Genomic DNA, 17814 nt, shown 5'->3' on the forward strand with positions numbered 1-17814 from the left:
GAGAGAACCTGCAAAAGAAGTGGAGAAAATGCTCACAGCATGAACTACACTCTCTCTCAAAATGCAGATATATGAAACAAGAATCAAAGAATACTGATTTATTCTATTCATTTGGCAAACATCTACTGAGTATCTCCTGAGTATGAAACTCCCTTTCACCAAGACAATGACCCAGGCATCAGAAACTGGCAAGGCTACATTATAAGTTGGCTCTCTGCCCTGCCCCTCCACCCTCAACACCCACACATTTTCTTCCTACTTCCAGGACTTTTCTTGGCCTGGTAGCACCCGTCCTCCCAAATTCTCTTATGTAACTAAATCACACTGTCCTGCTGCCTTCACCTGTTGGCTGACCTTATCAAACTGACCAGGAAGTGGTCAAGGCCCATCCTGACCTTGCAGACCCTTCATATCTGCCAGGCTCAGCTTACCCGGTCACACAACTCCTTGGACACTCCTTCCTCAGCCTTCAAAACAAAAAGTCCCTCAATTTTCTAAGAGAAAATGAACTCAACAATGACACACATCCCAAAAGCTACTTTCATCCCTTCATGATGCAATGTTATCTTCCCTCTAACATCACGATTACTGATGACTGGGGAGTTTAACCCAAAATTGCTTAATATTTTGCTTGAAAGATTCTTTAAATGAAAATCAACAGTGTCATGCTTTGCCTTTATACGAACCAAACATTTTCCTATTTAATATCCGTTCTTCTCAAACTGGATGTGAACACTCCCCAGGATAGCCCTGGGGCAGACTGTCCCCAGGGATAAGATTGAGTGCCAGGTGGGAAACAAAGCCACAAGTTGGAATGGCACACCTTCCTAGAAAGACAATTCTCCCTTCAGAAGAAACTCTATTTTATATGAAAACAAGTCCCAAAATATTGTGTACAAAGATGAACAACTTAATCACTTTTTAAAGAAAAGCTCAAGACTTCAAAGAAAATTCTTGCTTGCAGCCATCTGTTGGGCTATGTCCGCAATACAGGGAGTTTCCTACAAATGTTCTTTGCCTTTAAATGTTCTTTGATGAAGTTGTTGGAAAAATGTTTCATCCACACCATGAGCATCTTGAGGGCATGAACTACATACCATCCTTTTCTTTGTCCCCAGCAACCTAGGACAGTACCTAAGCCAGTATTTGGCATACGGCAGGCAATTGGTAATGCTTATGGAATACATTTGGCTGAAATAATGCCGACAGCATTATCAATAACAAAAAAGTGTTTAAATCACATTTGGATGGAAGGAAGAAAAGGTGAACAGCTGTATGAGGAAGTGAAGTAGAATTAATCCAATTTACCAAAACAGCGGATGGCTGCCATGGTAACAATCTGATGCAGGAACTCAGTTTAGATCTCTTCCACTTGAACATGAGAGGAAGACAAATATTGTACTTGTTAATCTCACATCAGGAGGTGAGGCTTAGGACACAAGTCTACCAGGTGACACCGGTGCCCATTAAATGTAGTAATCTCTGAAGAATTTGGAAAGGCAACATGTTAATAATAATTCCACCAATAATATTAATTCCTGGTTTGTACACTGATCCAGGTCATTTCAATCATTTAAGGTTGTGTGTGAAATATTTGTTGCTGAGACTAGACAACTGTGAAAAACAGATCCACATGTATGCATACATCATATCCAATATGATGTGGACTCACCCTGCCTCATTCCTAAAATTCTTACTTTTTTTAACTAGCTGCACCCAAACTAAGTTACAGATGAAAGATGACTCAAATAAAGAGTATAGGTTGTAGCAGTGTTTAAATTTTGCTACTTCCCTGGTTGGGGAGTAACTCATTTGTAAATAACAGAAAAGATCGTTACACACCCACTTTCTCTACACAACCCTTCTATGGCAGTGAGTCACTCTCCATGCCCAATACTCCCCTTACTTTCCAAGCTGGAGGGAGAAGTTGGGAGGAGAAGGAAGTGAGGACTTCCAATGAACAAGCACACTGACAACCTTCCAGGGATACTTCCTTTTCAATGTTCTGTCTCAGATGTGCAAACTGCCAACCAAAATGATGCCTTTCAGAGCGTCTTAATAACGACAGCCAGAGCTCAGCAAAATTTCAGCTAAAATCCAAACATAAAGCAGAAAAACACTTACAGCACTGAAATGTGTGTATCGCCGGGGCATGAAGTGAAAAAGAGCAGCTGGAGACACCCACCACACCAAGGCATGGACAAATGCAAACGAAACTCAAAAAGAAAATCTGAGCCTCTCTCCCTCCAGGCCCTGAAATCCCACCTGCAGGCATCCCCTTACCTCCTGATAATTAAGTCCGTGACTTGACACGTTATTTCTGTCAGAGCAGTAAGAGCAGAGAATATAGTGTGTCATTTTATCATTTTATTCCGTCACAGAAAAAGTGAGTTTTTCAGTTCACAAAATTTGGGTCAAATCTCTGCTGTTTAACTGGGCAAGTCCCTTAACGTCTGTCTAATTTCTAGGTCTAAGTTCAGAAATAAGCTAGCCTACCTTCTAGGGATGTTATGAAAATTAAATGCGTGAACTCTGTAAAATGCCTAGCAGGTACATCAATCAATATTTGTGTCCAGCAATGTAAAAGCCCAACAAAGTTTCCTTTTCTATAGTCTTAGGAAAACGACAAATCAGAAAACTATTACAGAGGACGCCAAATTGGCAAACAGCCCGGGCCCCAGCCCTGGGGTGAGAGCCTAAGGCCTGGGGTAGAAGGTGACGTAACCAGGACGCGGTGAGATGCGGGGCGCGCGCCTAAACTCGCGCGGGGCGCCAGCAGCTGCAGATTTCAGGAGAGCTGCTGTAATTAACACGCTGCCCTTTGCAGGCTCAGGATTCAGCACGTAAAACTTTCTCCCTAAACGCTGACTCTCTGACTCCTTTTTCTTAACTCTAGCGGATCTTGGAAAAGTCAAAGCGAGTAGGTGAAGGAAGACAAGCAACTCACAGAGAAGACTAGGGGGCCATTGGGTCTGCACACCTGCAAGTAAGTGGGAAGAAGAAAGCAGGAAGCGCCAGAATCACCTCCCGCCCCCAGCTCATACTCGCACCTGGGAATGAACTTGGCTTCGTCCCCAAGTCGCGCCTGGAAATCCTGCCAAGCCCGGCCGGGACTCGCCGGGCCCCACGAGGTGGCCAGCGCCGCCGCCGCGTCCTCGTCGCCTTCGTCCTCCTCGCTGTCGTATGTCTCCGGCCCCGCCTCAGACACGGCGGGCGCGGGATCCAGCGGACCCCAGTCCCGGCGCCGCCCCCCGCGGAGGGCCCCGAGGAAGCCACGCGCGAACTCCTGGAAGGTGATGGCGCCGTCACGGTCGGCGTCCAGCCGCTGGAATACTGCCTCGGCGTCCGCCGGCCGCACCCGCAGCTCCGTGCACAGTGCCCGGAACTCCTCGCGCTCCAGGCGCCCCGAGCGGTTCGCGTCGCAGGCGGCGAAGACTGAGCGCAGCCGGGCCAGCTCCTCTCCGTCCCCATCCGCCTCCATCCCGCCTGGCGGGGGCGGCCGAGAGGGCTCCGGAACGCCACGGGGCGCAGGGCCCTCCCTGGAAGGACGGGGCCACCTGCTGCCGCCGGGAGGCCCGGCGAGTTTGGCTCGTCCGGCTGGTTTGGCCACTTGAGGGAACGTCGGGCGGGGCGAGGAACGTCGGGGGTGGCCGAGCGGCTCCCTTCGACGACGGTTCGGGCCAGCCCCCAACAGGTCCCGGGAGCGGTGGGGTGCGCCCGGGCTCCAGGCACCGCCAAGTAGCTCCTCCTGCGACTGAGCGCCCGCGCGCCGAGGTGGCCCTCACCACTCTCCTGGCGGGTGCGGCTCCGCCCAGCCAGGGAGGAGGAGCGCGTGCCTCCGCTTCTCTAGTTCCCACGCCCCGGAGCCCACCGCTGCTTTCCGCGCAGGAGTGGGAGACCTGGCTGGCCGGAACTGGGATTCGGGGGGAGCACTGCCCTTCGGCGTAAGCGCTGCTCAGGTAGAGTCCAGCGCTCCGCTTCACAGAACGTGCTGGCGCGCGCGTCAGAAGCTAACCGGACAGAGGTAAGGTAGGTAGGAGTAGGATTGCGAATGGGTTAAGTGCATTTTATTATCTTATTCCCGAAACTTGATAAACTTCTTTATATAGAAGTTTCTTACAAACCAAAGTACAAGATTTACCACAAGACCCCATTCTCAATTTTACTGGCTTTCGTTAACGCATTTTTGTGCGTCTAACGTTAAGGTCCCACTGCTTAAACACAGATCTTCCAGATCTCCAATTCCACATTTTTTCTCAATCCTTGTCTCCAAAACCTGAGAAAAAATTTGATAAACAAAATCGTTTGGCAGACAGCATTGTTTAAACAAAGACTGAGGTCGTTTTGTAGGTTTTTTTATTTAAACAAACTTTATGGAAATTATATATCCAAAGGTAGGTTACCCTTTGGTTTTAAACACTTTTTTCGACAATACTATTGTTTATTTAACACTGCTTAATGGATATGAGATCTTTAAAATCCACCCATTTTGATCCTTTTAAACACTTTTTCCATCCTTTTCCAGGAGACCCTCAGTCTGTCATACGGCTTATGTAACCGTGCCTTTAGGCGATTCTCATAGCCTGTGAAGATATATTTGGCTCATTTTTACTTTATTTACATTATCCATTTCCTGCACATTTTAGACTTTCTGACTCTGTATTTTTCTTTTATCTCATTCTGGATTCTCTTTATCGTTTATTACTTTGATTTTTTAAAAATGTGATCATTAAGTAAGGGATATTACTGACACGTTCCTACCAGGCTAGTGTTCTTAAACATTAAGTGCTAAACATCTGAGGAACTATTTCCTCTTGAATTGTACAATAAACATGGTCAACACTAACAGCTTCTATTAAACTGTAACTACTACTGATAACCCCCATCTGAAAATTTAACTGGTAAATTATGAGAGGCATTCCATTAGAAGTCCTGGTCTTAACAACCTAATTGCTAAGTGAATATAGTTGTATACAGTTGGACAGCTAATACAATGAAATGAATCTTATCATTAGTGCAATATAAGTTGTTATTGATTTTGAGCTTATGTGCTTTCCTGTTTATTCTAAAGATTGATTTTTCCATATGAATTAAAAAGTAGCTGGCTTGGTAATGCCTTTAAAGCTTTACAAATATACTTATTAAACTAAATCTTTGAACTATTATTATATTTATACTGTTAGCAACTAATGGATATCTATGTCTTTAAAAATAGATGCTTTCATGTTTTTAACTGCTTAGGCAGAAGTGCTTTTTTGAAGATTGCTTGCACAACTTTATTCCTGAATTTTTACTCTGACCTTTGTGCTCATTACTTCTGCATTCTTATGTTCTGTGACCTGCTTTGCCCTTTCCCTAAGCCCCTTCATTGAAGAGTCATCAAGAAACACGAATTGGCCTGGCACGGTGGCTCATGCCTGTAATCCCAGCACTTTGGGAGGCTGAGGTGGGTGGATCACTTGAAGTCAGGAGTTCGAGACTAGCCTGACCAACATGGTGAAAGCCTGTCTCTACTAAAAATACAAAAAATTAGCTGGGCATGGTGGCGGGCACCTTTAGTCCCAGCTACTCGGATGGCTGAGGCAGGAGAATCACTCGAACCTGAGAGGCAGAGGTTGCAGTGAGCCGAGATCGCGCCACTGCACTCCAGCCTGGGCAACAGAGCAAGACTATGTCTCAAAACAAAAAACACAAAACAAAAACAAAAAACACACAAATTATTCCAAATGTCTTGTGCATGCATTTTTCTTATTCTTATTTCTACCAATATTAATATACTTCAGACCTCCGATATCAGTTATTTATCACTGTATAACAACAGTAGTGATATAAAAGTGCTACCATTTTATTTGTTCATAATTCCATTATCATCAATTTGGGCAGGGCTCAGCTAGGTGGTTTGTCTGCTGGCTTGCCTGGGATCTCTTAGGTGGTTTTCTTGTTGACTCAACTGGGGCTGGATGGTTATAGAGTCTCACTCATTTTTCTGGAAGCTGGTGCTGGCTGTTGGCTGGGCCATGTGTCTTCAGGAAGCTAGCATGAGTTTTGTCACATGGTGGCAATGTTCCAAGCGAGTAAGCCCCAGTGTACAAGTGCTCTTCAAGCTTTAGCTTGTGTCATATTTGCTGATATTCCATTGACAAGTCACATTGGCAAGTCACATGGCCAAGCCCTAAGTCAGTGTGGGAAGGGACTACAAAAAAAAAGAGGGATACAGAGAAATGTACTTCATTGGAGGCTCTTACTGTTACAATATACCATACCTAAGGTAAAGGGACAGCCTCTAATATATTCTCCCAGGCTCTTGTCCTAACATCCTGTTTATTCTGCACAACCACAGCTGGACAGTCCTTCTCAAACACCAATTATTCTATCATTCTCCACTCTTTAATTCTCAATCAGTCAACAATTTTGTTTCACAGGGGACATTTGGCAGTGTCTGATGACATTTTTGGCTGTCTTAATTTGATAAGGGGTAGATGCTCCTGGCCTCTAGTAGGTAGCTGCAGGGATGCTACGGAATATCCTGTAACGCACAGGCCAGAGCCTCCCCTCCTTCCCATTACAAAGAATTATCTGGCCAAAAATGTCAATTGTGCTGAGGTTTAGGAAGCCTGTACCCTAACTCATAAACCCCCAGTGGTGCTCCAATAAAAAGAGAACTAAAGGTAAACTCTTAATCCGAGCATCCACAGCCCTCTGTAATTTGCTCTGACTACATAGATCAAATATTTCACCCTTTAGTCTCTATCATGGCTTTTATTGTCCCCCAAATAAGCCACACTTCATCACATGATTACGTTAGTAGCTCCTTACTATCAGGACAAAATGTAAATATCAAGCAGATCTTTTAGCTTTTCTCTCTTCTGTCTAACCAAACCATTTCCCAGCTTAAGTAAAAGAATTGGATCCTGCTTTTTCTACAAACGTGTACACAATTGCATTGTGACCTGCCACTCACAAATACATCACTTAGTGTGTATGTCAGTTCAGGTATCAGGCAGCAGGAATGTTTTTGAATAACCCCAGCAATATACTCAGGGGAAAGCCACGGTCATATAATCTGTCTCTAATTATTTTCAACAAACAGCAAAGAGAAAAGAAAGAAATAGGAGGTGCTTCTTTTTATTTTAGCATCCAGAAACAGCTAGCCAAGAACTGGAGATAACAGAGCAGGCTTTGAGAGCCAATGAATTAGTAGGTAAGGAGAGCTTGCCCATGATTGTCAGCATGACTTTTTGAAAGATCGGCTTCCTTTCTGGCTGCTCAAAGATTTTAAAAATCAGAGATAATCTTGTTAGAGCATGTTTCTCAAAGCAGTGAAAAGACATCTTTGGAAAGAAATAATTTTGTGATCAGATACATTTGTAAAACACAAATAAATTTTAGAAAGAACCCTACTATATTCCTTTGAGATAAAGCTGTTCGATCGAATATTTCCTAAATGTATTTGACTATGGTAACTTTGAGTTTGGGGTTTTGGTTTGGTTTGGTTTCAATTTCCGTGAGCTTTCCACAGACTTAGTGCTCTCAAAACATACTTGAGGAGACCTCGTGTTAGACAGTGACTAGGGTGGTGAGTCATGAGAAGTGATCCTTTGCTCCTACATCAGAAATTAGCCCAACTTCCCATAACGGGAATGAGCAATACCACTTTAACCTGCTTTTCATTGGTAAGTAGGGAAAGCTTTTAGTGGAAACCTATTGTAATCCACCCTGTAAGATTTCCTTCAGGTACGAGAGTGCTTCTCAGAGCATGACTTAACACTGCAGTTACTTTGCCCCAGAAAGATCCAAAATGCCATTGAAAATGGAACTAGATATCTTAGTAATGGCATACCACTGAGGCACCCACTAGTAGGTTCAGGAACACTCTGAAACATACATACCCCTGTAAGAGCTGAGTCTTAGTTTTCTCATGAATATATACTCAGAGCTTACTATTCCTAAGGAAGCTACAGGAAAAAGGTAGATTTTGCGAAAAGGAATGTGTCAGCGTATATCATAGTGATCCACTGACCGTTTATGTAAAGCATGAAAAAGAGAAAATAACACTTATATACTGCTATCCATAATTAGCAAATGTGAACATCCTATCCTATTTGCCTCAGATCTATTTTTTAAAATGAAGCATTAGAGACCCAGCTGAACTTCCCCTTTGACTGCATATTGTTTCTATAATTAATGTATAGCATTGTTGTATATGTGTTGTGTTGGCAGTTATCAGACTTTGGAAAATCTTTCATTTAAAAAAATTAAGTATCTGTAATGTTTCAAACAATATCAAATACCATTACATGTCTTGAACCAGAGCAGAGTTGGCGTTCATTATTAGAACTGAGCAAGAAGTGTTGTATTTCAAACTTCTGATTCCATTTTCTGATGACTAAGCAAAACTCATGTCATTTTCCCACATTAGCAAACTGTATGTCTCATCCATCTTGCTCCTCTCAGTTAAGACAAAAGTTTGTGTTTTTTATTTATTATTTATTTATTTATTTTTTGTGACAGGGTGTCACTTTCTCGCAGGCTGGAGTGCAGTGGTGTGATCATGGCTCACTGCAGCCTCAACCTCCCTGGACTTAGGTGATCCTCCCGTCTCAGTCGCTGGAGTCACTGGGACTACAGGCACGCACCACTACTCCCAGTTAATTTTTTTTGTATTTTTTGTAGAGTTTCTCCACGTTGCCCAGACTGGTCTCAAACACTTTGGCTGGAGATCCGCCTGACTCGGACTTCTGAAGTGCTAAGATTACAGGCATGAGCCACCATACCTGGTTGCTGTTTCATATTATATATGCAAGAAGTAGAGAAATCAAATCTAATAAAAATAAATGGACCTCAGTTCACTTTTGGACAGCAGAAAAAGCAAACTGTGGAAAGCAGAATTCTACAATGGCACGCTGGTTCCCACCCCTTGGTGTACATGCTCTGCATGAAGTGAGCAGGACCTGTGAATATGATGGGATAATCACTCCTGTGATTACATTATGTTATATGATTCCATTCCCCTCCTGGCTTTGAAGAAGTGAGCTGCCATGTCATGAGAACACCAGGTGGCTAGGACCTGAAGATAGCCTCTAAGGAGCTGAGGATGTCACCCTGCTGACAGCCAGCAAGGAAATGGGTACCTCAGTCCTATAGCTGCAAGGAATTGAAACCTGCCAACAACCTGAATGAACTTGGCAGAGGACTCTGAGCTTGTGATGAGAAGACATCCCCAGCTTGAAATCAAATCGACATATTGATTTTAGCACTGTGAGATACTGAGCTGAGAACACAGTTCAGCTATTCCTGGACTTCCGAACCACAGAACTGAGATGATAAATGAGTGGTGTTTCAAGTTGCTAAGTTTGTGGTCATTTGCTTAACAGTAATTGTAAACTAATACACAAGTGTAAGTTTGTTTTCTTAAAGAAGAAAAAAACGGGAAAGGAGGTAAGTGTTAAAGGATCAAAACTCTGACAAAAGGCTGGTTGCAGAACATGACAGGTTGTTGCACTGGAAACTATTTGTCATGCAAGTTTATGTTAAAATAAGTAGCTTTTGAGGACTTTCATTTTTGGTCTTGTAAACATGCCATTTAATATTGTCCAACTGATAATACTTTTTGCAAACAGAAACTGTTAAAACCTTTAAAGCAAATATTACTGTAGAGAAGAAGTAATGTGTTATGAAACTGTGAGAATACTAAGAAGGATCGTACTTAAGTTTCTTCAGCATAAACTTGAGCGTTTCACCACTGTTACTGAGAATGAAATTATTTCTTAATCACTTTTAATGAGGTAAAATTTACATACGATAAAATGCACCGATTTTAAAGTATAGTTTAATGAGCTTGCACAGATGTAAATATCTGTTTAACTTCTACTTAATCAAGATATAGAATATTTCCACAATGCCAAAATTGCCATTGACCCCCTTCCTCTTCTTTCACCCAACTGCAGACCCCAGGTCACCACCAACCTACTCTTGCTCAATATAGATTTAATGTGATGTGTCTTTTCTAGAGTTTTATGTCAATAGAATTGTACACTATGCACTCTTCCATGCCTGGCTTTCTTTGCTCAGCAGAAGGTGTTTAGATTAATTCAGTAGTTCATTTCTTTCTAGTAATGAATAGGATCACATTATACATTATACCACAGAGTGTGCATCAATTACTTTGTTGATTGATATTTGGGTCATTTCCAGGTTTTGGCTATTGTGAATAAAACTGCCTTGACTATTCCTGTACAAGTCTTTGTATTAAGGAACATACGTTTTATTTTCTGTTGAGGAAGTTCCTAGCAATAAGATTGCTGGGTCATATGGTAGGTATATATTTAGCTTTAAAAGCAACTAAGTGCTTTCCAAAGTGACTGTACAATTTAACATTCCTACCTGAAATGTAAGAGAATTCCAGTTGCTCCACATTCTTGTCAACCCTTGGTAGCATCAGTCTCTTTAAGAATTCTAATGGATATGTAATATGGACTATAGGTTTAATTTGCATTTCTCTGTTGACTAATGATGTTGCACAACTTTTCATACGTCTATCAACCATTCTTGCATCTTCTTTTATGAAATGTCTGTTCAAATCATTTGTCCACTTTTTATTGTGTCATTTTATTCAGTTGTAAGAGTTCTTTACATATTCGGGAAACAAGTCCTCTGTCACATATATAGGTACTTTGAAAATCTGTGCTTTGCCTTTACATTTTTTTAATGGTAACTTTTTAAGAGTAGATAGTTTTGGTTTTGATGAAATTCAACTTATCAGTTTTTCTGTTATAGTATGTATTTTTATGACCCATCTAAGAAGCATCTGTCTACCCAGAGTTGCAAAGATATCCCTTTTCTTACTAGAAATATTATAGTTTTATTTACCATTGCTTCTATGATACATTTTAAGTTGATTTTTGTGTATTAAGTGAATAAAAAGTTGAAGTTCACTTTTCTCTGTATGGATATTCAGTTCTTCCAGTGTTATTTTTTTAAAAGCACTATCCTCTCCCTGTTGAATCACCTTTGTTAGAAATCAAATGACTACATATGTGTGGGTTTCTTTCTGGGCTCTACATTACATTCCTTTCTATTGATTTTTCGTCTATTCTTTCACCAACACCATATGGTCTTGATTACATTGCCTGATAATAAATTGAATATAAGTCTCAAAATCAAGTAGTATCAGTCTTCCAAATTTGTTATTATTTTTCAAAGTTGTTTTGGATATTCCTGGTCCTAGGTATTACCATAGAAATTTTAAGATCAGTTTGTCAATTTACACAAAAATACATTCTGTAGATATCATGATTGTGTTGAATCTTACAGCTCAATTTTGGGAGAACTGATATCTTAACAATATTGAATCTGCCCATCAATGAGATTATATCTCTGTGTTTAATTTTATTTTCTCTCAACAATGTTGAGTAGGTTATGATTTATAGGTCTTTCACATATTTTGTTAAATTTATCCTTAAGTATATTCTGATTTTATGCTATTGTAGAAGACATAACACTTTAATTTCAATCTCCAATTGTTACCAGTATATAAAAATTCAGTTGATTTTTATAATGATGAACTTGTATTCTGAGGCCTTGCTAAACTCACTTTTTAGTTGTGGTGGCTGTTGTATAGAATTCTTAGAATTTTCTCCATACACAATTATGTCATCTATAGGGAAGAAAAGACGGTTTTGCTTCTTCATTTTCAATCTGTATGTCTTTTATTTCTTTTTCTTGCTTTGTTGCACTGATTTGGACTTCTAATACAAGGTAGAATTGCAATAGTAAGAACAGATAGTCTTGCTTTATTCCTAGTCACAGGGGATGGGGAGGAATCATTTAATCTTTTACCATTGCGATGGTGACTAGAGGGTCTTTTTGTAGATGCCCTTTATTGGGTTTGGAAATTCTCTATTCATACATGGCTGAGAATATTTATCATGAGTGGATTTTGCATTTTAAGTAGATGCTTCTGGCATCTACTTAAATGATCGTGTTGTTTTTCTGTTTTTTTGTTTTTTGAGACAGGGTCTGGCTCTGTCACCCAGGCATGAGTGCAGTGGCACCATCTCAGCTCATGGCAACCTCTGCCTCCTGGTCTCAAGCCATCCTCCCACCTCAGCCTCCTGAGTAGCTGGAACCACAGGTGCACACCACCACACCTAGCTAATTTTTTATATTTTTGTAGAGATGGGGGGTTTCATCATTGCCCAGGCTGGTTTTGAACTCCTGATCTCAAGCAGTCTGCCCATCTTGGCCTCCTGAAGTGCTGGGATTACAGGTGTGAGCCACTGCACCCGGCTTCCTTCATTTTGTTAACAGTGGTGAATTATACTGATGGATTTCATTCTAATCCAACTCTCACTTTCCATGTGGCCTCAGGGCTTCTTCACATGGTATCTCCATCTGGTAAGTGGGTGTCTTATTGTCTCAGGGTTTTAAGGATGAATATTCAATGAGTCTTCTTCCAAAGCTGCAAGACTTCTTATACAATCTAGCCTTGGAAGTCCCAGAACATTAGTTCTGCTACCTTCTATTGGTCTGGCACCTTCTATTCATCACTAAGGCCAACCCAGACTCAAGGGGAAGGTCATTAGTCTCCACCTCTCGATGCAGGAGGAGGAGTTAAAAATTTGAGACCATCTTTAATCTTTTTCTTAAATTATTTTCGACATTTCTGTATGTTCGAAGTAGGATGATGTATTTCGCACATCAGCTCAGTCTACCCTATTGACCAGGTATTTTCCTCCCCTACTTTAGTCCTTAACTTAGTATCATTTGCCTGACCTTCCATACAGAGATTAGGCTTCCCTTCTAAGTATCCCACAGGACCCCAACACCATCCTCATACCTTCTGCCCATGTACCCTGCCCTCCAGCAATACTGTTTCCAAAATATTATGCACTATTTTTAAGACTCCATACTTCCTGCACGCTGTTTCCTCTGTCCAGTATCCTTTCCCCACTTTGCCACTTTGCTACTGCATTAGGGTTCTCTAGAGGGACAGAACTAATAGGATAGATGTATATATGAAAGGGAGTTTATTAAGGAGTATTGACTCACATGATCACAAGGTGAAGTCCCACAATAGGCCATCTGCAAGCTGAGGAGCAAGGAAGCCAGTCTGAGTCCCAAAACCTCAAAAGCAGTGAAGCCAACAGTGCAGCCTTCAGTCTGTGGCCAAAGGCCCAAGAGCCCCTGGCAAACCATTAGTGTAAGTCCAAGATTCCAAAAGCTGAAGAACTTGGGGTCTTATGTTTGAAGGTAGGAAGCATCTAGCTTGGGAAATAGATGAAGACCAGAAGACTCAGCAAGTCTGCTCATTCCACTTTCTTCTGCGTGCTTTTATCCCAGCCACACTGGCAGCTGATTAGATGGTGCCCACCCAGATTGAGGGTGGGTCTGCCTCTCCCAGTCCACTGACTCAAATGTTAATCTCCTTTGGTGACACCCTCACAGACACATACAGGAACAATACTTTGCATCCTTCAATCCAATCAAGTTGGCACTCAATATTAACCATCACAGCTATGTTATTTACTCTTTTAAGCATCTTTCATAAAGTAGGTTTCTCAGTTTTAGAGAGGAGAACACTAAGCATCAGGTTGAGTGATATAAGTAAAATCACACAGCTAGTAGAAGTAGGGTTCAAGCCCAGATCACCCAGTTCAAATTTGTGGCACATTTCTCTCCATCACGCATGTAGCAGATGCTGTTTTGCTCAGCCCCATCCCCGTAAGTCCCCCATGCACTTCCACAAACCAGCCCCTGCATCACTTCTTGGAGGAGTACCCTCCTGCTGGTAGGGTTTGCTTTACCTGTGTATTCAGAGAGCCATAGGTGCCTGGAAATTTATATCCCCTCTGGAAGTAGCCCATAAACAATGCATGGTAGAATAAATACCCCAACTCACTTGCCCTCTACACAGAATACCTTTAAGGTTGATCTCCATAATCTTCAGCAATGATACTGAGACAAAGTCACCACCCCCACCACCCCACCTTCTACCCCACCCCTCCATGGTGCTTATTGTCAATGTTGCACTACTGCTTATCTTTCTTACTTCCCTTAACCTTCCACACTGATATGAATCCTCCTCTTAATGGTAACTCAGTGAAGGCAGTGTACAACCACTTCCTTGGCATGCAATATTTTCTAGAGATTCATGTCTAAGGGTGCAGTTGAGAAAGAACCCTATGTGATGTGTGGGCTATCTGGAAGCCACTGCAATGTCCTGGCACAAGGCCTTCAGAAATCAATACCGTATTTGCTGTAGTGTACATATAAAGCCACTGTGCATACAATTAAATACTAAAGAGTAAAATATTCCTTCTAGAGCTATCTGACTTACTCCTCTCATGATATGTTGAGTGGCTAAAGGAAAGTAGATTACAATATGCCAATTAGTAGTAATCTTGGTCAAGAGTTAAAACCGTTACAAACCAATAATGTAAACAAGCAAGAAAATACCAATATTTAAAGTTTAGTACTTTTTAACTTTATCATTATTTGGAGGAGGTGGTGTTTGGCATAGAAAAATGCATTATTTGGTATGGTGCTGAAGCTTCACATACAATTATTTCTTGATTATTTCCAAACCGAAAAATAATGTATACCTCACTTTAATGGCGAAAACTCCTGGGCATATTTATGTATATTTTCAATATCTTTGTTGGCAGAAACTCTATTTTCCTGAAAATGTTAGCAGGTAAGGGCAAATATGTCATGAAATACTTTGACACTTCCGTAAGCTCCTTTTATTTTGCTCAGGTCAGAAGTGATGGTGCAGCCATAGAGATGGAGAATCTTCAATCTAACAACAACAAAAAAGAAGATGAAAACAAAGGATCACAGATTATCTGGAGTGGATACAGCTGAGCCTGGATTCTAAGCATGATAAATGCATGAAAAATCTTTCAAATAACCTTGACTATGACTAGTACTTATTGTTTCTCAAAGGAGAAAGGTAGCATCAAACTTGAGAATTACAAGTCTATTTTTAGAATTTATCACCTGTCTGTGTTTAGTGAGGGGATGTTGAGACTACCTAAGTTAAAAACCAGCCATATTCCAAAGGAAAGAATATTGGCCCTTTGAGAGATATCAGATGTCAGTATATCCAGCCCATGACCCACTATTGTAGGGCCCATTCACTGAAATGGTTTTTATGTTTAAAAAAAATCAAAAGAAACATATTTTAGGACATGTGAAAGTTATATGAAATTCAAATTTCAGTGTCCATAAAGCTTTACTGTAACATGGTCTCACTCATTAGCTTTCACGCTGCAAGAAAATGGCTGAGTAGCTGTGACACACATATGGCCTGCAAAGCCTGAAATAGTTCCCCTCTGGCCCTTTACAGAAAGTTTGTCAACCCTGCACTGTAGGAAAAAGGGAAGGATGAACACATTTCATGTATTCTCATAGCACAAGTTAAATTTATGCATTGCTAAGGAACCTTCTCATTTTCAAACCAGTCTTTTACCTCTGGCACCTCTAAAATTTTTTAAAACTGGTTAGAAACATAGTAATCAACCTGTAGGCAAAGAAGTGAAGTCATCACAAGGAAATGGTGGTAGAATGCAGGAAGACTGGAAATTATATTAACTTACTTAAAATTTTAAAAATAAGAAAATACCAACTGACCATCATCTGCATAACCTTATGCAATTTTGTCTTCTTAATATTACAGAAGGATCCTATGATCAATTCTCCTTAAAGAGTATTAATTTTGCCTTTGTGAAGTATTGGTAGGCCTCTTTTTAGATGGCAGAAAGAATCATGATGTTTATTTTGTTCCCCATGTTGCCTTACCTTCCAGCAAATTCCAACTTACAGTCTGAATTGAGTCTGTATAGACTTCCATTGTTAAACTGCAGTTCTCAGCTTAACCCCAATTCTATTTATATTCTTTCTGTAATTGGTTTCCAATCAACTTTTTCTTAATATAATTTTGAATTGCTCAGTTGTATGTGTGTGTGTGTATGTGTTTTTACTTATAAAAAGCCTCAAAGTCTTTTTGAAAGTAGACAGGGTTTATACATTATAAATAATTATAAACAATTCTTAGGCAGTTATGCTCATTTTAATGTTAGAACTATCAGAATGATAGGCATGTCAACATTTCCTATTTTACTATTTTACAGCTGCTTAGGACACACCTTTTTCCCAAGCTAATATTCTAACTAAAGACAAATTATGTTCTGAAGACCACAATAGATTTCTTCCTACGGAAGCCTATGAATTTGATCTCAAAACACTCAAAAATTTATTTTAGCTCTAGGGGATGCAATAAGTACATTGTTAGATCATAGATACATTCATAGTCATCCAAAATAATGGAGAAATATACATTTTCTGTGTGACATGAAAGTAGTTACCAATGCTATAACATGAAGAGATGTTAAAATATTCATCTATATTTAGAAAAAAAAAAAAGATTAAAGCTCCTGTTCCCAGAAGTACAAAATAAGACAAACTAGATAAGTCAGAAAGAGATCTAAAAAATTCTAAAGCCGGCAGGGCATGGTGGCTCACACCTGTAATCCCAGCACTTTGGGAGGACAAGGTGGGCAGATCACAAGGTCAGGAGATTGAGACCAGCCTGGCCACCACGGTGAAACCCCGCCTCTACTAAAAATACAAAAATTAGCTGGGCGTGGTGGCACGTGCCTGTAATCCCAGCTACTCCGGAGGCTGAGGCAGGAGAACTGCTTGAACCAGGGAGTCGGAAGTTGCGGTGAGCCGAGATCGCGCCACTGTACTACAGCCTGGTGACAGAGCGAGACTGTCTCAGAAAAAAAAAAAAAAAAATCTAAAGCCATTCCTATTCCTCTGGAAAGCATTATATGATTCAGTATTTAAAAGATAAGATATTCAAATAAATCTCTCTTTACCAATACTTTTGAGTCTTAGATTAACAATGAACTAGGACACTAATTTTCACTAATGTAGTAATTAGAAATACAGAATCAAGATTCCTAATGATATTACATGAATTCCTTGATTTTGCAAGTCTTTAATATCATAGAAGATATGTGGATAAAGTGAAGGTCTAGTTTAAAAAAAAAAAGGTCACATTTGCCACAAAATGAGGTAGAAGACAGATTCTTTCCCCACCAACATATTTGTTGAGAATGCCATGCCTTTACAGAAGATTTTTAAAGATAAGGTAGATTTTATTATGTCCTTTCAGCTCTCAGTTAATGTTTTCCAGCAATAAACAAATTATTTATTTTTCTAGGTGATATTTACTATTGGCAAACCAAATTTTCTCAAATTGTTCTATTATTTTGTTTGCTTTGAAATCTAAAAAGGCCCAGAGTGCCCTATAGAAGTGTTTGCTCAATGGATTCCCCAATTTTATGAAAAATTCATTACAAAAACCTCAGCTTTTACTCAAAAACTTGGATTTCACAGAGCAAAGTAGGACTACTCACATAATTCTTGAAATATGGGACACCTGAAATGCTAACTTCAAGTCTGACAAGTCCTGATTTTTTTTCCCATTAGCTTATTATATAATTCTGATCAACAGTATTCCAAAATCAGAAGTCACTCATGACTGAAAAATTTTTAGTTTTAATTTTTTCCAAATATTTTTCACTTTGGAATTTTTATATGAATTGCAAAGTACGAAGAAACTAATGTATTTTCTGCTATTGGAAAGGTCATGAAAACTTGGTTTATCCTTAAATGAAATTACCAGAAGCTATTTTCTGGGAAATACTTAATGATTGCTACAATTCTGTGTTAATACTATGGAAACAATGAGGGCTTATGAAGAAACACAAGCCAGTACACAGCCAATGTCAGGCTTCCTCTTCA

At 40.4% G+C, this 17814-nt stretch overlaps 1 protein-coding gene and 1 long non-coding RNA gene across 3 annotated transcripts in view; both read right to left on the reverse strand.

The window, feature by feature from the left end:
* RASEF (RAS and EF-hand domain containing) overlaps nucleotides 1-4001 on the reverse strand; it is a 77634-nt gene extending 73633 nt beyond the window's left edge. The window contains exon 1 of one of the 2 annotated variants that reach the window (XM_055350844.2): nucleotides 3051-4001. In XM_055350844.2, coding sequence (XP_055206819.2) covers nucleotides 3051-3481 — 431 coding nt within the window. In that variant the 5' untranslated portion in view covers nucleotides 3482-4001. The remainder of the gene's footprint in view (nucleotides 1-3050) is intronic. The other variant, XM_019032994.4, reaches the window with a different exon arrangement.
* A 10517-nt stretch (nucleotides 4002-14518) lies between these two features.
* The window catches only part of LOC129524638 (uncharacterized), a 143187-nt gene continuing 139891 nt past the window's right edge, over nucleotides 14519-17814 (reverse strand). The window contains exon 6 of the long non-coding RNA XR_008668513.2: nucleotides 14519-14800. This is a non-coding gene — a long non-coding RNA (uncharacterized lncRNA). The remainder of the gene's footprint in view (nucleotides 14801-17814) is intronic.

This window comes from Gorilla gorilla, chromosome 13, assembly GCF_029281585.2.
Source record: "Gorilla gorilla gorilla isolate KB3781 chromosome 13, NHGRI_mGorGor1-v2.1_pri, whole genome shotgun sequence".
In the NCBI taxonomy this organism is placed as follows: domain Eukaryota; kingdom Metazoa; phylum Chordata; class Mammalia; order Primates; family Hominidae; genus Gorilla; species Gorilla gorilla.